The sequence below is a fragment of the Crotalus tigris genome, unplaced genomic scaffold (assembly GCF_016545835.1).
Source record: "Crotalus tigris isolate CLP2741 ecotype Arizona unplaced genomic scaffold, ASM1654583v1 scf7180000020265.513298, whole genome shotgun sequence".
NCBI lineage: Eukaryota > Metazoa > Chordata > Lepidosauria > Squamata > Viperidae > Crotalus > Crotalus tigris.
This window is the reverse complement of record NW_024097936.1, coordinates 196,640-223,022: the sequence shown is the minus strand read 5'-3', so window position 1 is coordinate 223,022 and position 26,383 is coordinate 196,640. Positions and strand designations below refer to the sequence as shown.

The 26,383-nt window shown below is 40.2% G+C and overlaps 1 protein-coding gene across 1 annotated transcript; it reads right to left on the bottom strand.

Moving 5' to 3' along the window:
* Window positions 1–181: 181 nt before the first annotated feature.
* CCL28 (C-C motif chemokine ligand 28) lies at window positions 182–25,778 on the bottom strand. The gene is made up of 3 exons (XM_039366352.1): window positions 25,659–25,778; window positions 2,562–2,688; window positions 182–1,090 (listed from the first exon to the last, which is right to left on the bottom strand). The coding sequence occupies exons 1-3, from the start codon at window positions 25,717–25,719 to the stop codon at window positions 886–888; spliced, it is 393 nt and encodes a 130-aa protein (XP_039222286.1). The 5' UTR covers window positions 25,720–25,778; the 3' UTR covers window positions 182–885.
* Window positions 25,779–26,383: the final 605 nt, after the last annotated feature.

Genomic DNA, 26,383 nt, shown 5'->3' with positions numbered 1-26,383 from the left:
ACGTATCGGAGTTTTTTTGCCATTGCCGGCAATGGGGTGGGCACGGATCCAGTATGATGAAACCGGCCCTTGGGCCGGCAGTTTGACATCCCTGGCATAGAGCCTAGTTATCTGAGTGCCTATCCCCCTTTGTTTCTGCTTGTCTGCTATATTTGGCTAGAGTGGGGACGTTTCAGATCCAGTCTATTAAGCACTGCCATTATATGGGGCCTAGGAAGTCTGCCTTCTCTGTCTCAGCCACACGCTCTAGAATGGGCATGTCAAACTGCCAGCCTGCAGGCCGGATGCATCATGCCAAAACCGCGCCCACCCAATTGCCGGCAATGGGGAAAAAGTCACGATACGTCACGCAACGTCACGTGACATCGTGAGTTTGACATGCCTGCTCTAGAATATCATCCTACCCCCAGAGTTAAGGATGATACCCACTCTCTGTCTTGTGGGTCCAAGAAGTCCTTATCCCCGGGCTCTGTTCCCTGATTCCGGGTTAATGTGTTTGATGTATTTGTAGGGCTCCTGCCTTGTCTATACAATTTATTCTTCTAGTTACTTTAATTCAGGTTGCAACAATCGTAAATCATTTTTTTAGTGCCATTGTAACTTTGAAGTGCCACTAAATGAATGGTTGTAAGTTGAGGACCACCTGTATAAACCAAAATCAATGATCGTATGATGGTTAGTATCTTATATGACCCTACAAAATGTGCTTTGTCAATCACAGGTCATGACTTAAACAGAATGTGCAATTAAGAACAATTTTATGATTTGTGGACTTGGCCATTACCTGCAAACATTCAGCTGTGGTAGTCTTTTCAGGAAGGAGTTTTAAATGAAAGACAAGTTAAAATGTTTATGGGATCCATTATTCTGAGACTTTTATCGTATTTATTGCATGGTGCAGATTGCAGCATCTTTCTTGCACATAGCAAATATATGATCTTTCCTCATAGTTTTCCTCCCTCTTCTGAGTTTTCTTCTTTTCCAGATCTCTGGATCACTTCTCTGGCAACACCTGGTCATTTGCTTCATCCATCTCTTCACATTTTTATTCAATGGACTTACACATAGCTTTTTGCGCCTGGTGTGAAGACTATGAGGATGAGAAAAAAAAGATTTTAAAAAGAATTAATAACAATATCTGCAAAGAATATAATTTGTCTGCAGTCAAGAGACCATAAAATAGACAAAGTAAGAGACAATAAAGAATCTAGAGTGAGTTTAGAATTCAAAGAGACAAGCATTTGCCACATAATACCCAGATTTAACAATCATGCATAAAAAGGACAAAAATGTGTGGACATTGGATGTCACAGTACTTGGGAAGAGCAGAAAAGAAGAAAGAGAACTGGAGAAAGTCTCAAAATACAAAAAAAAAATGTAGAAGGATAATGACTGTGGCAAAAGAAAGCAAAGTTAATGCTTGGTAGTAAGCACAAAGGTCCTTGGTGCTTTCTGAGCTTGGTTATTTCCTTGCAGACGTCTCATTACCAAACTAGATAATATCATCAGTGCTAGTAAAGAGTGTGGTTTGCTCTCGATTTATATTCCAGTGGCTAGCCTAGCCCTATTGGTGGGAGTGGTCTTGGTGGTTCTTTGGTTGGGCTGTTTAGGTTAGCTTGTTTGGCAGATCCTTGATTGGGGTATTGTTTACTTTTTGATTGTTGGTCTGATGTTAATCTTGGAGTCAATCTATGCTCATCTGGGTACTGATTGCTGGTGGCAAGTGTTTTCGTCTTTTTGTTCCCTTTTTGGCTTGTAGATTGTCTCTTTTGAATGGTATATAGATATGGTTTATGTCTATGTGCTTATCGATGGATGATTTGTCAAGGTGCCAGACCTAAGTTAAAATTAATCAGTGGAACAACCTGCTTCCAGAAGTTGTGAATGTTCCAACACTGGAATTTTTTAAGCAGAGACTGGACAGCCATTTGTCTGAAATGGTATAGGGTTTCCTGCCTGCACAGGGGGTCAGACTAGATGACCTCCAAGGTCCCTTCCAACTTTATTATTATTATTGTTGCTGTTGTTGTTGTTAATTATTTCCAGGAATTCTCCAGCTTTTTGGACTTGGCTTGGTTTAGGATGGTCACAGTTTCCCAGTTGAAACTATAGCTAAGTCTGTCCATGTGTTGTGAAACTCAAGAGATTTTATCATGTCTTATGACTGTTAGTTGTGGATATATTCTCCTAATCTTCTGCCTGTTTGTCCTATGTAGTGCTGTTGCAGCCTTTACACTGTATGTTATAGGTAGCTCCTGTTTTTTCTTCTAAGCTGCTGGGACTTTTGGTTAACTCAGAAAGTTTTAGAGGGCTTTAGTTGGTTTGTGTACTACACTGATGCTACAGGGTTGCAATAGTCTATTGGTGGTTTCTGAAATATTTATGATGTATGGTAGTGTTATCTTTTTTACAGCTTGTGTTGGTTGTGCTATATTGGATTGAGTGGTCAGGCACTTTTTGATGAAGTCTCATGGATATCAATTTTGTTGGAATATCCTGTTGTTGGGTATGCATGTACATGTATATGTGGTGTATAATTGTGTGTATTGTGTTTCACTTACATCACAGCCGGTATTCTGCATAAATCATCACTCTTTTGGATCTCAAATTTCACCACTCTTCTTAACCATCTTCTGGGGATGTGATTGGCTACTTCTGTGCAACAGTCAAAGAAGACAGGAAATATAGCTAGAAGAAATAGAAGACATTATTTTTTTATTATAATTCAGTAACCAGTGAATTCAGTGTGGCTAAAAATAAGGGCTGCTCAACTGGGGCTCTATACTGAATAGCTATATATCAAGTGCTACTAGAATTGTAATGAAGTTCTGTAAGCACTTGACAGCAAAATTTCAAGAACTCAAATCAACACAGTTACTCCTTGAGCAAGCATTGTAATAATCATGGTATTTAGTTGCCAAGCGTAGGCATTCATCCTTAGAGGAAAAAAAAGGAATAAATTACAGAAGCCAGTTAGAAATAGCACTGGCTATCACATAAGAACAAAAGATTACAGATTTTGGACTTAAAAACTGGAAACGTAAACACATCCATTTCTCATTTTAATGAAGAAAAATGGGTATCCCCAAATGACTCGCAGTCTGTAAATACTAATGCAAGCCAATCTAGTTTGATGTATGGAACTCAGAATCTACCCAGGAAGCAAAAAGGGAAAAAAACATCAACATCTGGAGCACCATTATTGTCATTTTTTTACTGTGGGCACAACGGCACACATCAAAAATGAAATTTAGTTGCCCGCTCTCAAAGTGAAACACATACATGACATAACCTAAACATACTATGAACAACATATGTATAGACCCACACCCCTACATATACGTAGCAAATAAATATTAAATACTGTCCATCTTGAATATATAACAGAAGGAGGAAGCTTGAGAGTTCACAAGGTTAATGCTATATGGAATGAAACTATGGCTGAATCTGGATGTTCTGCTACGGATACCACGAAGCCGCCTCCCAGAAGATAACAAGGAAAACAGGTCGTGAAGAGGATGTGTAGTGTGTCCCAGATAATCTTATGGATACTAAATGAGACTGTCTGTCTCATTTAGTATCCATTTGAAGTCAGGACAGCCCTGAAAAAGTAACTTTAGGATTTGTCCTTGCGTTTAAGACCTGTGCAACATTACCAGGGTCATGTGATCAACATTCAGGTGCTTCTCAACTAGCAGGCATTTATTTACAACTGTCTCAGCATCCTATGGTCACAAGATTGCCAGTTGTGTGTTTCCCAAACAACTTGTACAAGCAGAGATAATGGAAAACATGGAAGTAAAATCATAAGTTGCAGTTATATGATGTCTCATTTAATGAGTCTGAGTAATTCACTTAGTGACACAGCGGAAGTCAGGTCATTAGTCTATCATCATGTGATGTTTCACGTAACAACTGTGATGCTTAGCAATGGTGCAGCATATCCTATTTGTGGTCACAAAATGAGGACTACCTGTAGTAACATTTTTCTGAAGGGCTGCTGACACCTAGAATTAGAATTATAAAGATCTCAGAAATTTTACAAAGGAATCCTAAATTCTGGTAGAATGTGCTGCACAATTGGACAAGGGGTGTACGTGATCACAACTCATGGAAAACAATTGAATGCTTGCACTAAAACAAAAATGGATTCTAACAGAGCTACTAAAGTGACAAAAAAGTGTGTTTTTATAAGTGGGTTTTAAAACAACACATGTTCGTGGAAAATCTAGCTTTAAGAAATGCAGATATCAAGCTGTCCAGACCCAATATGAGACACGTAGCTACTGAACTGCAGTGTGAAGGACATACAAGAAAAGAGGCAGATAACACTGAAGTGTGAGGCAGTTTGGTATTGTGGTTAAATCACCAGGCTAGAAACTGGGAGACCATGAGTTCTAGTCCTGCCTTAGACACAAAGCCAACTGGGTGGCCAATGCTTTCTCAGCCCTACAAAGCAGGCAATGGCAAACCACTTCTGAAATCTTGCCAACAAAACTGCAGGTGCCAGGAATCAAGACTGACTCAAAAGCAAAAGAAATAATAAAAATTGAAGTACTGCCCAACTGATGACAAGGTGGCAAATATACTTACCAAGCCACTGCCAAGAGACCACTTTGTCAGGCTGAAAGAACCATTGGGACTCAAAGCATGAAATGATGAATGGTGGTACCACCCTTTAGAGTGCATAATTCAGTACATGGAGCTGATAAGGATGTTGGCTATAGCTTCCTAAGTTTTTCCTTCATGGAGAAGAATAGAGAAAAGATCACCTGGTGTCCTTCTTTCATTTTTATTCTGCTCCATGATGTACCTAAAGGAGTTAAAGCTCCCTTGGAACCAGCCATGCTAATTAGCAACAGAACCGTTTCCAGCAACCCTGGAAAGTTTGGTGCATTTAGATAAAGATATATAGATTGTCTTTATTAAATCACCTGACCTTTTCTCGCTTTCCTGTTTATATCTCTCTCCCTGCTTTTAACTGCCTTTTGTCCTGTTTTGCCAGTTACCTGATTTTAATACTAACTCACATTGAATAAATAAGCATCCAGCTAGTTATTTTTAGCTAGTTGTGCTGAGCAACATGCATGTTTACTCTGATTTGGTTACAGTATAGAAATTAACTGGGAGTTTGCTGAGGAGAAATTAAAACAGAAATTACCCTTAATAAGTTTCCAACAAGTTTGAGACGATCAAAGAAATCTTTCATTCTTAAGCATTCATGTAAGAGAACTAATATGCAGTTAGGGCCTCCTTGTCATTCCTGTCTTTAAAGTCAGGACATTTCCATCATTTGATATATGTGCTGTTAAAGTCTGGATCAAGTTATCCCAGTATTTCTCAACCTTGGCAACTTTAAGATGTTGGCTTCAAATCCCAGAATTCTCCAAGTAACCCATTGCCAAGGTTGAGAAACACTGAGTTATACTATGGAACTATACCAGTTTTTCAAACTTTTTCAAGCCATAAAATCTGTTAGTTAAAAAATAATAATCTCGGGACCTTTGTTAAAGAGGTAAAGCTGTAAGTATAAAATACTGACTTTATTCAAATAAACCTCACTCCTCACAGTCTTTAATGGAATCTCTATTAAGTTCTGCAAAACACAATGCGAAAAACACAGCTCTATATTGCTGATGAAGATAACTAGTTAAAATGTTTTCACACAGCACAAATGACCAGGCTGAAATTATCCTACTTTGGACATAATTCTCTGAAATAGGCTTTAGTGCTGGGAAAAGTGGAAGGGAAGAGAAGATGAGCACAGCAGCAAGAAGGATGAGATTCAGTTACAGTAGAAATCAGTGCAGCATTAGAAAATCTGAAAGACCAGGTTAGGAGCAGATCATCATGGGGAAAATCTCTGTGGTCATTAAGAGCTGACAATGATTTGTGGCAGATAATCAATCAATCAATCAATCAGTTCTCTACCATCAATATATAGAAGCCTATGGAGATTCTCAATTGTTCAGGTCATGGTTGTCCCAAAAGTATTTTTTCCAAAAGGCAATTGGACTTTGTTGTTGTTTCCTTTGAAAATGTTTTGTTTTGCAGGCAGCTTCTTGCATGAGAAGTGAATTTTTTTTAAAAAAACAAAACAAAACAAAACAAAGAACACAAAGTCCAGCTGCCTTTTAGAAAAAGCACCTTTGGGGTAGAAGCCCTTTATTGCATTTTGTATATTGTATTGAGAGAGCCAATTTGGTCTAGTGACTAAGGCAGCCATGTCAAACTCGCGACATCACGTGACGTTGCACAACGTATTGGGCCGGTTTTGCCATTGCCAGCAATGAGATGGGTGCGGCTTCCCTGTGACGCATCCGGCCCGCAGGCCGGCAGTTTGACACCCCTGGACTAAGACATCGGGCTAGAAACTGAGAGATCATGAGTTCTAATCCCGCCTTAGGCACAAAGCCAGCTGAATGACCTTAGGCCGGTCACTTTCTCTCAAGTCTAGGAAGCAAGCAAGGGCAAGTCATTTCTGAAAAAGTTTTGCCAAGAGAACTGTAGAGATTTGTCCAGGCAGTCTCTGAGAACCTGACACAACTGAACAGAAGGAAAAAGAAACCTGAACTGAGATGTACTTATTTGTAAGCAGAATGTTTTGTATGAAACTACAACTCCCAGCATCCTCATTGTCAGACATGTTGGTTGGGCTTTTGAAAGTTAGTGGTTCAGAAATATCTAGGGTCACTGTTTCCTAATTAGAGTATCCTGTTAGTTTATCCCAAATGGGCAAGATGGATTGATTCAAACCATTTTTTTCAAGCTCCTCAAAGATGTATCTGGAATCCTTTGAAACATACAGAAGATTTTGGTGTTCAGTTTTGGATTATTGAGATCAGATGCAAAGGATGTATCTCAGCACTTTCTGTAATCTTTTAAAAAATCCCAGAATAAATCTTGTTTCTCTGGCATCTGTAAAACAACTTTTCACTCTTAACAGTTTTTGGGCCGATTTTATATATACTGTATGTATAAAATAAGCCATATTTTCTGTTTCTGATGTTCCAAAGCCAGGGAAAAATGGATAAAAATAAAATCCTAAGGAACAGATTCTGTAAGCAGAAGATTTTGTGTGTTTAGTGGCAAAGTAAAACCTACTGACTGCTAGAGATTAGGCGAACTTCAGTGCAAAATGGGAATGGAATACAATTTTGTAGAGGAGTCATAGGGAATTGCCTGGAATCCAAACAGAAATTTTAAATACCAGTAATCCTTGACTTAAAATCTTTTGTTTTGTGACCAAAACACCATTGAAAAAAGTAACTCATTACCAATTTTCACACTTACGACCTTTGCAGCATTCTTGTGGTCAAGTGTTCAAAATTCAGATGCTTAGCAAAGGACTAATATTTATGACGGTTGATCACCTTTTGCAACGTTTGACAAACAAAGTCAATGGGGAAGCCAGATTCACTTATCAGCCGTGTTACCAACTTAATAACTGCAGTGATTCACTCATAAAATGGGGCAAAACTTACTTAACAACTCTTGCTTAGCAATGGAAATTTGGGGCTCAATTGTGGTTGTAAGTTGAGGACTACTTGCATTACAGTTTCGTGAAAAAAAGTAAAAGGTGGATAGGCTCAAGGTATGCAGTAAATAGAACCAGGAGGAAGGTTAGATGGTAAAGATTGAAATAAAATGTCCTATCTGCAAGCTTTGAAGTCTGAAAACTCCCTAAGGAAAAAAAGGAAGAGAAACAGGAAACAAAAGTCCCCATCTTATCTGTGAACATTGACCTTTTTTCTAATACTCATCAATTATTATCTAACAGTCCTTCCTCATGGGGTATTTATAATATTCCAGAATTGCCAGAAAAAAACTAAGTTTTGCCCTTGTCTAGCTGAGACTGAGTGCATTTCATCTCAGGTCTTGGCTTCTGTGGCCTTAAGTTTGTTTTCGCCATTCTACAAAACAGTTGCTAGCCACGAAACATAGAGGATACAGAAGAGAAAGACAATCCATCTCTGCTTTTTATCAGTCCAGCAAGGAATCGTTCCCACTAAGAACCATTGCAGGGAAATAATTCTAAAAGCCTTTACGTTAGACGTGCTGTTGTCCCATCCTGGAAACATTGGGACACTATGCCAGCATGAAGATGGACAATCATGACAACAAAGGGCATTTGGGCGTGTAAGGATGTCTTTACAGACTTTGGGTGTGTAAGGATGTCTTTACAGAGGCAAGTTAACGAAAGAGATTAGTACAGTATTTCTCAAACATGGCAGTTTTAAGATGCAGGGACTTCAACTCCCAGAATTCCCCACATCTTAAAGTGTGCCAAAACTGAAAAAAAAATACTGAATTAGAGCCACGTTTCTCAACCTTGGCCTCTTTTTTTTGTAATATATTTTATTGATTTTTTTTTTAAAAAAACACAAATCACAATAATTGGTGAACAGTGTGTTGTCTGGGTTACATTTGTAAAACAATAATTAACAATTGATTTCTATAATCCATAATCCACATAATGGTCTTAGTTGACTTCCTCTTTTCCCAAAATATCTTCTTTTGCAAACATTGAGTTAATACAATTCTTATTGTTTTGATAGATAACAATTAAATATATAATTTTGCCCCAATATTCCTAAAAATAATAATCACATCAATATAATATTTCTTTTCTATCCAATCATTCTGGTTGCCTTATCATAGGTCCTGTTACAGTCCTTATTTTAATTTGTTTCTCCCACCAAATTCTAGGTATTCTTACTGGTTAACATTTTCTCAAAAATTAATTACATTAAAAAATTTAACTCTATTTTTCTATATGGACCATCTCACACTTTTACATTTCTTAAGGAATAGATAGAACAATAAAAAAAAAATAAAGGAGAGCAAGAGTAAAGAAACATAAAAAATAACATACTACTTAAAATATATATCCCTCCTAAGCTAATATATATTTATTTCTTAAATTTCTTATTCTTTTTAACCATAATTAAAAATATGTTTAATCTTTAAACATTCCATTTAATACATTAGTCATCTAGTCCTTTAACTCTTATTCAAAACATTTTTATCCATTATAATTTTCTTAAATTCAATCACATTTTAGTATCTAAAACAGGTTTTAAACTATAGTTGGCAAATTGTTTGGTTTGGATGAAAGAGTCAGTGCTGTGAAAAATAGAAGGCTCTTGGAGTTAGAATGACATAACCTGGGATTTTGGTGACATGGTTATTTGTAGTATGACAAAGTCCAAGTTAATGTGGATTTTAAAAATCTGTATGTAAGATGTGCCATATTGTGTGACAAAATAGACAGAAACCCAGGTTCTGCCCAAAAACATCTTTGTGGATCTCAGACAAGAAGCATTTTATAGAAGAAAAATAATAGTAAAGTAGAAATGGTTAACTTATTGTGAGATACTAGAATTTTGTCAAAGAGAATATAAAATAAAATCAAGAGAAAAATTGATGGCAGAGAGATATAGATGTCAATGGTTCCCTTATTTACATTTATTGAAAGATTTAATGTAGAGGAGACTTCCAATTTTTGTGCTGTAGCACACGGCTGCTGGACTGCAGATTTCACCCTGCCAGAGGACCCTAAATGGGTCTGAAGTGGCCCCGGAGGGGTGACGAAGAAAGAGAGGTGCCCCGACGATCATGGAACAATGGTGGTCATTCTGTTTGATCTGGGGGAAGCCCTCTAACACAACAGAGAAAGGCTAGCTGCACGCCAGTGTCTAGCCCAAGCTACTTGCAGCCAAAGTCCAAGAGCACGAACCAGAACAACGGTGAACAGCGTGCTTGGAACTGGTGAGAGTATTGATCTTCTCTCCTCTACTCGGTAACTATGTTCTTGGGAAAGATCCCCAAAGTAAGAAAATCTCTGAAAGTGAAGAGAGGGGACTACACCTCCACTCCCTCAAAGACAGAAGCGGCGAATTAACGTTTAAGGGGGAAATAAATATATTGAAATCAAAGTTAAAATACTATGGTTTGGATAAAGCTAGAAATTAAAAAAAACTGCTAAGATTATACTTTAAAGGGTTTTGATGAAACTATAATAATAATAAATAATAATATTTCATCTGAAAAAGCTGGAAAACAAATAACTACTGACACCTAGTGGAGAATTAGAACATAGAACATTTACAACACTGACTCAGAAGTTGGCAAGATGCCCAGAAACAAAAAATAATCTGTTCCCTTGAACTTTAATAACCTCAGAAGACAACTGTGTTGGAACAAAGAAAGAATACATACTGGGCCAGCCATAAGATTAAAAAGTGTCTGAAGGAAAAGAAATACTCTGACTGTTGTTTAAACTCAAAAATTGTTTACAGAAAAAGAAAAACTTTGACTCTAGGCTAAACTTTTAGGGGGGAATTTACAGGAAGGACTCAAAATGGCTAAATATACTGAATTGCAGTTTTGACTGATTGACAACTGATCCCTGAATAAAAGAACTGTTATAAAATACTGATTTTACTGATGCCTTGACAATTGGAAATACAATAGATTATAAAAACTAAATATAAAGATAAGAACTACACAAAATTGGGCTGTTTGGATTCTGAGTTTGGCTGGTTTGATAAGCCTAATTATGGAAACTATGGCACTGATAAAGAACTATTTGAAAGGGGAAGACAACATGGACATTGCACACTTATCAAAAATGACAGAAAACCACATTTAATACTTATTCTTGAAGGAACATTTCAAGACAAGACAAATACTTTCCAGGAGAAAATGTATGTAATGCTACAATAGATATAAATACATGAATAAACAAGATGATACCTCTCACCTACCAGCCATTTGGAAACCTGCCCTTATTGACAAACGAGTCCCTAACACAAGAAATGACACCAGACCCACACTCATGAAAACCACACAGGATGTCACCACCACACATCCATGCAAAAAGCAAACCCAAACCCACACCGACGATGAGGCATGACCACAAACCAGAAGCCAGACCACAGCTGCATCATTAGCCACTTTAAACCCCTCCAATCCATACATGAAGCAAACTGACACCCACCATGAAGATGAGGCACAACCACGAATGTGAAGCCAAACAACAGCAACACAGCTCATCATCTCAAATCCCCCTCCAACTCAGACTAACCTGAACACAACAAAAACCCCACCCAAACAGAACACTCCCCCATCCAATCAGAGCACAGCCAACCTCCCTATCCAATCAGAGCACAGCCAAGCCCCTAACCAATCAGAACACACCTCCACCCAATCAGAACACAGCCAAGCTCCCACTCAATCAGTTCATATCCTCACTGGCAGTTAAAAGGAAGAAACAGCTATGATCACACATTGCTCCTAGAAGCACGAAGCCGAAAACACCAGCCTGAAGATGACAAATGAGACTTTGTCGTAATGTCGCCAAGACACTTCCAATTTTACGCAGGAGAAAACCCAAATAATCAAAGACCTACAAATGACAATAGATTCAAACTATGAGGAGATCAAAAATAACTTTGACGACATAAATGAGCACATCTCTAATCTAAACCCACAATCAAAAAACATTCAGAAAATGATGGTAAAGAATGAACAAACAAATCAGATAACAGAACATAAATTACAAGAAAATGACTTAATCAGAAAAGCTACAAATAAAGAGAATTATAATTTAACACAAACAGGAAAAAACCTACAAGACTTTGACATAACAATAAAAATGGAAAAGATTTTTTATTCATCAGAACGTCAAAATAAATCTGAGGATAAGAAAGAAAATTTAACAAAATGGATTATAGAACTGCCAGGAGAACCATTAGAGTTTGGGAGACAAAAAGCATATACTCTATTCATCCTGTCTTCTTCACTCCGAACAATACTTACAAAAATACAAGAACTTCCTGGAAAACGGAATATATCAACTGGGAAAGCTACTTGGCAAAAGAAGGCCAGAGACAGATGGAGTATACATGAGCAAAACATTTGTTTGAATACGATTAAAAGAACAGATAACTTTGGATATAAAGGGGCCTTACAATAAGAGGGATAAAAGACATGTGATATAGTATTTTTCATAATATATAAATATGAAAATATTGGGATGATGTATATGAATGAAAAATTTGAAATTTAAAGGTAAATTAAGTTGAAGAGAATTAGGACTAAGAAATGACTGAAATACTTTGGGGAAATTAAGCTTAAATAAGAACTTTGAAAATAAGATATATAGTGATTTAACAAATTAACTTTTACAAATATAAGTAAAATATAATCTGATAAGAAAAGATGTTATAGGTAGATGTCATAAGATAGATAAGTATTTTTATAATGCATGAAATATGAAAACATTGGGATGGTGTATCTAAATGGAAAATCTGGATATTTAGATGATCAATATTGAGAAAATTATGATTGATAAAAATCGTTTGAATATTAATGGGAAATTAAGCTTAAATAAGAACTATGAAAATAGGATATATGGTGAACTAATAAGATGATTTTTATAAAAGCAACACAAGTTGATAAAAAATGTCATATATGGATGCTATTATTATTTGTACAAACATGAAAAAATGTTTATATTTAACCATTTATGCATTAAAAATATTAAGAATAATATTTGTTTAGGGTTGAAGAAGGAGAATACTATTGGGAGAAGGGAAGATCAAAGAAATATACTATTAAGTAATATACTAATTATGGACTTACAAAAATTAATTATTATTGACTGTTAATTAACTACTATTGATTGTTTTTTTTTCAAAATATATGAACCAAGACAACACATTGTACACCAGGCATTAAGGATTGTTATGTAAAAAATCAATAAAACATTTCTAAAAAAAAGAGATTTAATATAGAATTTATTTCAGTTGAAACTTTGAAATAGAATAGTGTACAAATGATGAATATGTAATTGCTAAAAGATATAAATTGTTACTGAAATTTGAAACAAAAGAAAAACAAGTGAAAGAATGTGTGATAAAGGGTGCTAACAAAATGGGAAAATATGAATAAAGGAGGATATTTGTAGTCCAGGATTGAAATGAAGGGCCCTTGGTGCTCTCTAAGTTTGGTTGTTTTTCCTGCAGACATTTCCATCTTTGTGTATCAAATAATCTCTTGGGTAATGAAACATAGATATTTCATTACCCCAACTACCGTAGGTAATATCATCAACACTGATGATGTTACCTACTTTGGGCAATAAAATGTCTGCAAGAAAACAACCAAGCTCAGAGATCACCAAGGACCCAACAATGGGAAAATACGTGGTTGAAAGAATAAACATTCACACTATAATATAATCTGAAAGAGATTTTTACTAAATGATGTACCATTGTTATATGTCACAGATAAACTGTCTACAATGTATTAAGACACTTAAAATTTATGTTGGAAATGTGAGTAACAAGGAGAGACATTGGTAGTCATGTACAAAAGCTAGAAAATTATGAATTCAAATTACATGCACTGCTCCAGAGGATTTTAAAGATTAATATACAATTGAGAGCAGAGGTTTTGCTTTTGGAATTGATCAATAAATAATTGGGGAAAAAGTCATGGAACATTGCTTTTGTACTTGATAATTGCAATTATTTGATGCATGAAGATGGAAAGATTTGACATTGCCCACAATGGAAGAGTGGTTGGTGAAGTTGATGGAATTTGCTTAGATGGTTAATTGACTTCTTTGATTAAAGAAAAGACAGTATTTACCTTTATTGATGACTGAATACCCCTCATGTAAGGGTTTCTTATGTAAAACAGAAAAAATGGGGTTCTTACGTAAAACAGGAAAAAATGAATGTATGGTTTTGATAAATAAATTATAGAAAGAAGAGAATTATGTTCTATAAGAGTTTTATATATAAAGAAAAACAAAGCTGGGAGGTGAGAAGAAAATAAAACTTTTATCACCTTATTCAAATAGACCATTGTTATTTAAACTTGGCCACTTTAAGGTGTGTAGACTTCAACTCTCAGAATCCCACAGTATGGTTGCGGAATTCTGAGCATTGAAGTCCACACATTTTAAAGTTGCCAACTTTGAAAAACACTGAAATAGATGATGTCCCCAGTAAATCATTTGAGAGAGTAAAGAGAATCAATCTTTCTTTCTTTCTTTCTTTCTTTCTTTCTTTCTTTCTTTCTTTCTTTCTTTCTTTCTTTCTTTCTTTCTTTCTTTCTTTCTTTCTTTCGTGATTACTAACATCCAAAACAATGAGTCGGAGGAGAAAGGAAATAATAAATCACTACCTTATAGATTAGTAGAGATGTGGAAGGTTACAAATTGTGTTACTTTCCTCCCTTACCCTCCTTTCACTGCCAAAGAAATGGTTTAAATTTGCAGCAACGAGAGTGACACTGTGCAAGATCTGTTTATTGGCTGGAACCACTTGAGAGATATGCTGGAGTATCCTTTAAAAATGGTACTAATAAGAAAGACACATATTAAAAACCTGGTTCACTTATAGCTTAAAGCTGTAATCTCATTCATAAACCCATTTACTAAGGCTCTATTGTCTGTAAAACAGGTGCACAGGCTTGCTCAGCAACCATTGCATAAAATCTCTAATACCTGGATTAGCAATATGGGTGAAAATAGGCTGCCTTTGTTTCAGTTCTCCAGAAGCAACTTGACCTGTATTACAAGCTTAGCAAAACAAATACATTTTTTCAAACTATTAAGTTTTCTTCAAACAAAAATTGGATTCAAGCCATCACTAAACAGTGAAGAACAAATAATACTGAAAATTTCATGACACCTTCTGAAAAGAATCGTTCCTTCAGAAAACTAATTTTCAAAATGACATGTGAACGATGGACAAGGGAACCACACTTTCACAAATTTGCCTTGTGCCTCTTTGTTTTCCAGTAATTTTTAATTTTCTTTTTTTGAGAGAGCCAAATTCTATACTTTTGACATCTGAGATAAGATTTGCTACTGTCTTCCAAAAGAATGTAATTACTCTTTGACTGCTCCGTGAAATATACAGGTGGCTGCCAACTCATGACAGTTTAATGACAGTTCAAAGTTACAACAGCCTTGGAAAAAGTGACTTAGGGCCTGTCCCTGAAGTTATGACCTTTTTACCAGCCCACGGTCATATGATCACAATCAGATACTTGGCAACTATTTACAAAGGTCGCAGCATCTTGCAGTGATGTGGTCACAATTTGCAACCTTCCCTGCTGGCTTCTGATGAACAAATTCAATTGGTGAAGCTGGATTCAACTAATGACCATGTGATTCACTTAATAACCCCATGATTTTCTTAACAACCACAGTGATTCACTTAGCGGTAAAATGGTCATAATTTTAGGTCTGGTCAGGTGATGACTTGCTTAATGATGCATCACTTAGTGATCAAAATTCTGGCCCTGGTTGTAGTCATAAGTCAAGGACTACCTGTACTGATATTATAACATAAACACAATATGACAAGTAGCCATCATAATTTACCTTTTCTATCTCAACCCCCAATTGGCACTATGGAATTTTTAAAATTAGTTTTTGGTACCTTCTAATCCAGTGGTTCTCAACCTTTTTAATGCCGTGACCCCCCCCAACCAGTCGTAAATCGAGGACTACCCAACCGGTCGTAAGTCGAGGACTACCCAACCGGTCGTAAGACAAGGACTTTCCCTGCCCTGGAGCGCCGCGCATGCGTGGTGCCACCCCCTGCGCCGGCCGAGGCGTAGCTGGCAAGGGGCAGCAACGGCGCAGGGTGACCATGACCACCGGCTGGGCCACCAGCTGGCCCAGCTCAAGGGAGGTAAGGCACCCGCCAGGCCCCATGCGCGCCAGCAACCCTCCCTGTGCCTGCTGGCCTCCCACCTCCCACCCCTGGCCCTCTTTTACTTATATTTTTAGTAGTTGCTCAGCAGGGAGGGGTGGAAACTTCCAGACAGCTCGCCTTCCCCACAGACAACTTGCAGCACCGTTTGCAGAACGGGACTTTTGGCGGGCTCAGCAGGGCAGAGACAGCCTGGACAATTCCTATTGGCTTTTGAAAGCCAATAAAATTAGACTCTATTCAAAAGAGTCTATTCTATTGGCTTTCAAAAGCCAATAGAATAAAAGGGAGTAGCACAGCTAAGGAAAAGGGGGGAAAATGGCGGACTGCATTGTTTGGCGACCCCCGTGAAATGGTCGTTCAACCCCAAATGGGGTCGCGACCCACAGGTTGAGAACCGCTGTTCTAATCAATGTTGATTTTTGGCATCTGTCTGGATGACAGCTTCCTTGGCAGGGTTTTTTGGAAGGAGTTTATCACAGCTTCTTTCCTAGGCCTGAGAAATGACAGTCAAGGTAGCCCAGCTTTCTTTGTGCCCAAAGTGAGACTAGAAGTCACAGTCTTCTGGTTTCTATCCTGGTGTCTTAACCTCTATACTAAACTGAATCTCTCCTGTGGTATCTGGCCACCTTCTTTTCTGTAGGACTCGTTCAGCTGCCTTTGATTTTCCAAACATCTGGGTCTTCTGAGAAGTTTTGGTTTACTTGATCTAACATTGAATAATTTGTTTTTCTTGCTATCTAAGCCATAGGAAAACAATATCCATGACAACACATATCTTTGTTGTTTGTGCCCTTTAATCTTTTCTCTAGATCTGTCATAATCTTTCTCCCAGCTATGGAAAAAATATGGCTACAGTTTCCATACCTGTGAACTTTAAAAGTCTAAGAAGGTCAGGTCTGTTTCTACTTTAGCTTCTTTGTCTATTTGCACTGAGTTGGCTTTGCTGTTGACATAATTTTAGTGTTGTGTGTGTGTAGGTATGTATATATTATATCTATACACACAGAAGGCTGACATTTACATCCTGTTCCTTAAATCCTCTTCACTTCAAGTCATCAAAATGGTATTTGTAATACATCAGAAGTTGATGCTGTTTCTTCTAGCAATTTTAATTACTACACATTTAATATATAGTATTATGCAAATAAGCTAAATAAAATGACCAGATATAAACATGATGTACTATTTTCCCATATGTGAAGTTTTTCAAAATATGCTCCACATTTTGTTCTGCTGTTTCTTGATCATGATGTGGCTCCATATACCCATGTTTTCTTCAAACTGAAGAAGCTACTTAGATAAGCAGTGAAACATTTCAAACAAACAAACAAAAGAAGTCCTGTTACCAAGACTAAATGTCCATACAACTCTACCTTGATTACTAAGAAACTGAGCTAGCAGTGTGCTTCAGCTGCCAAAAAAGCCAATACAGTTCTAGGCTGCATTAACAGAGAGATAGAATCAAGATCACGTGAAATATTAGTACCACTTTATAATGCCTTGGGAAGACCACACTTGGAATATTGCATCCAGTTTTGGTCACTGTTGAGTCCTTGGCGGGAAGCAGACACGAGAAGCAGTTGAAGTTCTCAGTTTCCTTTATTCAGCGTTCAGCTTACAAGTAGATGGCTTCAGCAGCTCCCAAAACCTCCCAGCTTCTTATATAGACTCTTCCCGGGTAAATGTGTTACTTTTCCCGCGCCAGCACCCGCGCATGCGCACGGCGCTGGCGACAGCCTGTCTGGTCCTGGGCAGCTTTGCACCTGCCCGGGATTGCCTGCAAACGCCCGAGCCGTTTGCAAGGCTCGGGACATAATACCCCTTTCCCCCGGGCTAAAACTACTACCAACATATAAACATTTATTTTATGCAGTGTTCTGCTTCTCAGTGCTCCTATCGTTACCTGGCTTTTGTTTAGCCAGCAATGTTATGTAATCCTCTAAGTATTTAGGAGACTTCTTTGCTCTCTGTGACCTCCTCAGCTCTGGGTTACTAGCATGAGTTCCCTGACTGGAGGGAGATGTGAGCCTGTTCTCCTTGTTTTGCCTTGGTGCCTTCCAAGGACTGTGCCCCCATGCCTGGCCTGCTTGCTTGCCCACCGGGCTCATCAGGCCAGGGCTTCTGTCACTTTGTGACCTGGTTGACCTGCCTAGCTGTAGACCCTCGGGCCCCTTGAAGTGATAGCCACTGCTGGGCGTCTCTGTTGAACCTCCTAGGTCCGTCCAAGACCTGTCAGGAGGCTGACCATTCCCTGAACCCCATTCTGTGTCCGGGCTTGTGTGGGTTCCTGTACTTTCCCAAAACTCAGTTACTCCCTGATTTGGGCTAGAGGTGTTGTAGTCGGGACTTGGTTCCTCGACAACCTCCCTGTATGTTTGACCCCCTGTAGAATTTGGGGTAAGGTCAGGCCAACCTTGGGGATTGTGTGCCAGCTCTCTTGCGGGGAATGATTTGTTGGGATGCCCCCGGGTATCCTCCGTGACTGGAGTGCTGTGTGATGTGTGTGGCAGGTGAGTATGCCCCCGGGGTGACTCCCTGGCTGGAGTAGGCGTGAGTGCCTGTTGTGTGGGTAAGCTCCATGAATTCCTTTTCGGAGCAATTGCGGAACCCTGGGATGGGCCGTTTGTGGCTCCATCAGTGGAGATGGGCAGCAGCTCATGCCCTTCCCTTTGCTACAAAGGGTTCCCCCTCCCCCCCGGAAAAGACCCAGGAGTCTCATCTGAAAAGTCCCGCCTAGGGCGGAGTTGGTCGATGTGCCGACGCAGGACATGACCGTTGTCCAGGGCAACCTCGTAGGAGAGAGGACCTGTGACCCTGGAAATAGAAGCGGGGACCCAGGTATGACCAGGCCCGTAATTGCGAGCCCAAACAGGGGCACCCACAAGTAGTTGTCTAGGTGCCCTAGGATGTGAGGTAGATGAAGGCAGTCTGTCCAGAGCAACCGGTCAAGTTTAGTAGTAAGTTGACGCCCCCAACGAAGTTCAGCTGGGCTTCTCCCTGTAGAAGTGGACGTTGTGGTGCGATAAGAAAGGAGAAAGTCAGCCAACCTGTGATGCCAGTCCCCGTAGGTGAGTCTTTTCAATGCGTCCTTTGTGATGCGCACCATACGTTCAGCCATACCGTTGGTGGACGGGTGGAAGGGTGCAGACGTGGCATGACGAATTGTGTTAGCCTGTAAGAAAGCTTGGAATTCGGAGGAAGTGAATTGAGGGCCATTGTCAGACACGATGACATCTGGAAGCCCGTGTGCAGCAAAAATCCCCCTCAGTACCTGAATAGTCTTGGCAGTGGTGGTGGAAGAGACAGGTACAACCTCAAGCCATTTTGAATGGCTGTCAACAAGGACCAAGAAGAACTGGCCCTGAAAGGGCCCAGCGTAGTCAATGTGCACCCTAGACCATGGGGACTGCGTTTCCTCCCATTTATGCACGGGAGCTTGGGGCATCTCTGGGCGAGATCGTTGGCACAGGTGGCATGCATGCACCTGAACCTCAATATCCTTATCTAAAACAGGCCACCACAAGTGGCTGCGTGCAAGAGCCTTCATACGAACAATGCCAGGATGACCCTCGTGGAGAGATTCTAAGACCCTAGTCCTCATTGAGGAGGGAATGACAACTCTGATTCCCCAAAGCAGACAACCCTGAGAAAGGGACAACTCGTTTCTTTTGGACCAGAAACTCTGAAACTCAGGACTAGGGCAGTGCTCAGGCCAACCGGACAAAACCCAGGAACGGACACGTGAAAGTGTGTGATCTGTACCTGTTTCAGCGGCAACCTCCCTGGCACAAAGAGGGAGCTCGGGCAAGGCTTGGATTGATAGAATGTTGACAGCTGGCGCAGGGTCAGCTTCTACTACTGGCAGAGGCAATCTACTGAGGCCATCAGCATGGCCCATTTCTTTCCCAGGCTTGTGGAGTAAAGAAAAATCATATGCAGACAGAAAATTAGACCACCTAAGCATTCTAGGGGAAATGATTTGGGGAGTCTGCTTACGTGTGGTAAACAGTCCCAGCAGAGGCTTATGGTCAGTAAAGACCGTGAAATGCCTGCCATAGAGAAAATCGTGGAATTTTTTAATTCCAGCGACAACAGCCAGAGCCTCCCTGTCTATCTGAGCGTAGTTGTGCTCAGCAGAAGACAATGTTCTGGAGTAATATGTAACAGGAACCTGAGTTCCATCAGACCTGAGGTGGCTCAGGACAGCTCCTACCCCGTAAGGGGACGCATCACATGCGATGCACACAGGAAGAGATTCGTTGAAATGTGCAAGTACACTGTTAGAAGTGAGCAAGGCCTTGACTTTGTTAAAGCAAGCCTCATGTGTATGTGACCACTGCCACACTGCTTGTTTGTCTAGTAGCCTGTGAAGAGGCTCAGCTACACTAGCTTTATGTGGAAGAAAAGAATTGTAGAAATTCAGGAGGCCCAGGAAGGCCTGAAGTTCGGCCTTGGACTTTGGCCTAGGTGCTTCTAAAATAGCTGTCAGTTTGGATTCAGCAGGGTGAATCCCAGCAGCATCAATTTTGAACCCCAGAAATTCAGTAGAAGGCACCCCAATCTTGCATTTGTCTTTTTTGAGCTTGAGGCCTGACTTCCTGAATCTTAACAGAACAGCCCTTAGCCTTTCAGCTAGAATGTGTGTGGAGTCTCCTGCAATTAAGACATCATCAAAGTAGGGGCAAACCCCTGGTATACCCCGTAGTGTGTTTTCCATTACGCTTTGGAAAATCCCAGGAGCGACATTCACTCCAAACTGCAGCCTTTTTACCTTAAAGGCTCCCCTGTGGGTCACAATAGTCTGAGCTATAGCAGCATCATCATCAACAGGCAGCTGTTGATACGCTTGAGCTAGGTCAAGCTTTGCAAAAACGCGCCCCCCCTTGAGGGAGGCCAGAATATGACTGACCACAGGAACAGGATAGGCATGTTGCTGCAATGCCTTATTCAGAGTGCATTTGTAGTCAGCACAAATGCGAATGTCCCCATTTGCCTTTAGAGGCGTGACAATGGGGGTCTCCCAAGGACTGGAATCAACAGGTTCTAGGATTCCCTGTTGAATCAGTTTGTCTAACTCAGTGTCAATTTTACTCTTTAAAGCAAAAGGGACCCTTCTTGCTTTAATTCTAATGGGAGTGACAGTGGGGTCTAGCTTTAAGGACACAGGGGGTCCTTTGAATGTGCCCAGCTGGGGGCTGAAAACATCTGCAAATTCTTTGCAGACTTCCTGTAGGTCGAGTGTTTGTAACTGTTGAGTCCTGTGACGTGTATCCCCAGGGCCTCAAACCAATCGAGTCCTATGAGACTCGTTCGTTCACCCCCTACTACTAATAAGTCTAGTGGACCTTCAAAACTCTTGTATTGCACGTTAAGGGTGGCCTCCCCCTTAACACACACTCTTGAATTTTGAAAATCTGTTAACACAATGTCAGAAGGCCTTAACTTGGCCTGAGTTCCACTACCGGAACAAATCTTCCTAAATGTATGCAAGGAGATAATTGAAAAGGCAGACCCTGTGTCTAGTTCCATAGATAATGGAACCCCTTGTAGCTTCACCTTGAGTGACAGCTTTTTCTTAATTGGCTTGTGTGTGCCTGTCCTAAGGATGCTTCTTCGCGAAGCGCAAAACCCTACCCTATTCTGGCTGGGGAATCTGGTACCTTTCAGGCGCGGTTCTTCCTGAGGTTGTACCTTTCGTCGGCCCAGACACACAGCTGCAATGTGTCCTTGTTTGCCGCATGCCCGGCAGGTAGCGGAGCGGAACTTGCAGTCGGTTCTCCTGTGGCGACCTCCACAGCCGATGCACTTGGGCGGAGCTGAAGAGCTTCCCTTCTGTTTTTCTTCCGTCGTGGGGTGGAGACGGTCGACTTCCTCGTCCGGATCCTCCTCGGAGTTCCTTTGGGCGTCTTCCTGGTGCACGGATGCAACCTCTGGACTGTTTCTGATCGGCCGCATGTTCTTGATAGCGCCGCCTGCTGCTTCTTCTGCGGTGACTTCCCTTAAGGCATCTTGGTAGGACAGTTCTTCTTTAGCGAAAAGTCTCTGTTGTAGATCTCGATGCCTTAACCCGCACACGAATCGGTCCCTCAGTCGTTCTTCGAGGTCTTTGAACTCGCAGTGCTTGGCGGCCTTCCGTAATGCGGCGATGAATTCTTTGGCCGACTCGCCGGGCCGTTGATCCCTCTGCTCGAAGGTGTGGCGCCATGCGATGACGGACATCTTGGGGTGGAAGTGCTCTTTCAGTAGCTTCTTCAGATCTGCGTAGCTGACAGACTCTACTGGAACAGGTGCTGCAAGGTTTTCTGCGATGTCGAAGGCGTCTTGACCGCAAACACAAAGCAGGGTGGCAGCCTTCAAGCTCTCTTCCCTCACTTGGTTTGCCTTGAAGTAGTTCTCCACCCTGGCTACGTATGACTCCCACCGCTCTGGATGTGAGACGTCGAATTCCGAAAGCCTTCCGATTTTTGCCATCTTTAGATCTTCAGGAGACGGGTCTATCAGCCAGCCTACCCCCGAATGCGCACCGGATTGGCGGGCAGCTGCCGAGTCGACGCCGTTCCTTTCCGCCACTCAGGACTCCTTGGGTAAGCTTACACTTCTTCCTTTCCAGGTAGTGCAAGGCATCCCACCTTCGTCGCCAGTGTTGAGTCCTTGGCGGGAAGCAGACACGAGAAGCAGTTGAAGTTCTCAGTTTCCTTTATTCAGCGTTCAGCTTACAAGTAGATGGCTTCAGCATCTCCCAAAACCTCCCAGCTTCTTATATAGACGCTTCCCGGGTAAATGTGTTACTTTTCCCGTGCCAGCACCCGCGCATGCGCATGGCGCTGGCGACAGCCTGTCTGGTCCCGGGCAGCTTTGCACCTGCCCGGGACTGCCTGCAAACGCCCGAGCCGTTTGCAAGGCTCGGGACATAACAGTCACCATGATGTAAAAAAGATGTTGAGAATCTAGAAAGAATGCAGAAATGAGCAACAAAGATGATTAGGGAACTCGAAACTAAAATATATGAAGAAAGGTTGCAGGAATTGGGTACGTCTAGCTTAAGGAAAAGAAGGACTAGGGGAGACATGATAGCAGTGTTCCAATATCTAAGGGGTTGCCACAAAGAAGAGGGAACCAACCAATTCTCCAAAGCACCTGAAGGCAGGGTAAGAAGCAATCGATGGAAACTAATCAAGGAAAGAAGCAACCTAGAACTAAGGATAAATTTCCTGATAGTGAGAACAATTAATCAGTGGAACAACTTGCCTCCAGGTGATGTTCCATCAGTGGAGATTTTAAAGAAGAAAATAGACCACCATTTGTCTGAAATGGTATATGGCTTCCTGACTGAGCATGGGGTTGGACAAGAAGACCTCCAATGTTCCTTCCAACTCTATTATTCTGTTAAATCTTCATTGACATATCCATACTTCTTTTTCCACATATTGGTGGAGTCTGCATGGCAAAATCTTGAGTATATCTTATTAGCAGGTGAGATTAGAATATTTGTTCAATTGTTTGTGCAAACATTCAAAAAAATAAGAGTAAGAATATACACATATTGAATTAAAACAGTTGCAGTTATCTACGTTCAGAATAAGGGCAACGTAACAGCCAAGGACTGTCTTCCATTTATTAGTTATGCATTCAACTGCAGGATAATTAATCTAAATTTAATTGAACTCATGCCAAAGATTTTACTGGCTAACATCCAGAAGTCACATTAGAAATTGGATTATGCTATGTGCTAACTTTTAAGACTTGCTAGACCAAGAAATAAACGTTATTTGGTTGTTATGCTCAGTGCAATCCAAAATTAGCTTCTCACATATAAATTCTCATTAGACCCACTGGGAGTTCTCTAATGAGCTCAAGATTTTCATTATTATTATTGCTGATATTTTCAAGCCAGCTTTTCTATCATTGTCTCATAGAACTCATAGAATCATAGGGCTAGAAAGGACCTTGGAGGTCTTCTAGTCAAACCCTTGCCCAAGGCAGAAGACCTTATCCTTACCATCCTGGAGAAATGGCTATACAATCTTTTCTTAAATTTCTCCAGCGATGGAGCACTCACAACTCCATTCATTAATTGTTCTCACTGTCAGGAATTTTTTCTCTAGTTCCAAGTTGTAACTCTCTTTAACAAGCTCTAAGACAATATGTGAAATGCCAAACCATGCATTCTCTACTGGTTGAGAATGTTGCTGTCAGATACCAGAGAGTCAAGCTGTGACAAGCGCTACTATTAAGTTGTCATCAGGAAAGATTCTGAAAGACAGATATGCCAGGCAAATGTTTTGATTAGAAGTGTCAATGACCCAAATAAGAGGCACATGTATAAAAGAATCTTAGCAAACAACAACACAACCATCTTTCCATTGTGTTTTTTATTTAAAAGATCCATTAAGAAACTTGGCTAATAAGTATCAGGTGGGAAAGCTATCATCATAAGAGATATTTCAGATATATTGTGGGTGCAGTTAAATACATATAGCCTAGTTCTATAAATATTTACTTAAAAATATTATTAATATTCAACAAGGCTTACTTTCTGTTTTTGCTATCTCCAACTTAATTGTCTCCAGATGTAGAGTAAAACTTCCAGAATCCCAAGCTAGCAAAACCCACTAAATTGTGAAGATTGTAGTATTTTAGGAATTATTTTCTTTTCTTTTAGCCAACAGGGTACTCTTGCATATTTCATGAAGCCCAGTTTATGATAAACAGAGGCTTGTCAACTAAAGAAAGCACAAGATTTGCATATTATGGACTACATCCTTATTCACAGTGCACTAAAGGAAAAGGCAATAATAATAGCCATGTTTATCACCAAGCTATCTTTCCACCTGAACATTTCCTTAATTAAGGATAATGATTTTTATGACCTTCATTTGAAAGGACGTTCCATTAAAAGTCACTGAAAGTCATGCTCAGTATTAATAGCTGGGCAATACAAGAAATTGATTAGTTTGCACACGTAGGAAGAACTTAATTGGAAATGTGGGTTCACCAGAGGTCTTTACCCTAGAAACCACTTGTTGCACCCCCAAATCATACAGATCTATAGCACAGGTCTTGTTAGGACAGTTTAATCTTTGGGCACATAAAGTACACAGATGGACAATAAGCAATAGCAGGAAATGCTTTGTTTTAAATTCTTGGAACCCAACTGGCTTTGTGTACACGCAGGATAGTGCTAGCTAGCAGGAGTTTCCTGATGTGGCAATGCTACAGAGCCAGAAATACGTTAGACAGTATTGTAGGTAAGGGAAAAAGGATTTAATTCAAAGAAAACTCTCTACATCCATTCATTTTACCTAATATATTCTCTTAAGAAGGGCTGTACTTAAAATAACTTTTTTAAAAAGAGTTTTGAGATTTGTATAGGTGACTTAAACTGCAAAATGTATTTAAAAAGAAATGATTTAACAACCATCCCTAGCTGTTCTTTGGTAACATTTGCTACCTCTCACTGCTTCTGTTTCTTTTTCTTTTTTAAAATCTAATTGACTCATAGAATGTCTTTTTTTAAATAAACTACTACATAGAGGAGATACTCTGGTCTCTGCTTCCTTCTCCATTCATCACATTTTTGCATATGAAGACATATCTACTCTTACTTTATTTTTAGCACATTTGTTCTGATATAAATATTTAGATTAATAATTGTCAGCTTGTGCTTCCTTATTTAAACTGCTACCTTTCTTCTTCCAAGTTCAGAATTTAAGAATTTCTCAGTGTGGTTGTCCTGTTTATGAATAGAACATGGACTTCCACGATCTCACTGGTAAATCTAAAAACAGAATCATTCACTCAAAGATGACAGTAATGACTACTGCATGAGTTAACTATTTTTCTGAACAAAGCAAACTGCGTTGGAACCCCCCCTTCAAATGTAAAAAATCACTATTATGCTTAGAAATGACTTACCGCCAGACATATAATGAACTAGGACAATCCCAAATGCGATGAGGACAAAGTGAACATTCATGTTTCCTCATATACCAGAAGTATTGAAAGTGATAGTGAGTGAATTGCCAAGGCTATTACTACCTCCTTCAGACTTACAAAGAAACTTTGCTGCCCCACCCCTAACAAAGTGTAAACATTGGCTAGAGTTAGTTAGGGATTTTTGGAGTTTCCAGTAGGAAATAAATCAGTTATTATGTTCCTTAATATATCATTATCCATCTGAAGCATCCTTCTGTGACCTACCAACAATCTTCTTCTAGCATCATCCTTTCAATCAGAGATGCTAGGGCAGTGGTGGTGAACCTATGGCACGCGTGCCAGAGGTGGCACTCAGAGCCCTCTCTGTGGGCACGGGCACCATGTCCTGGAGATGGCAATTGTCCCTATTCAACCAGCCACCTGCTAACTCGCCAAGGTCCCACATGGCCGGATGCATCCTGGCATAGCTGGTTTCCTTCTCCCCCGTCCCGTTCCTCCTGGCCTCGCATGCTCTCCTTTTCCCAGGCATGACCCACTGCATCGCCTCCTCAGCTGTCACCCAGCCATCCACCTCAGAGGCAGCTTCTTTGAACTGCTGGCGGCGAGCTGCGGAGCCCCAGAGTGAGCCAGTTGAGGGGCCAGCAGGCTGTGGCTACTGACAGACACTGTCGGTCCCCATATGCTCGCTGACCTCTGTGTGCAGA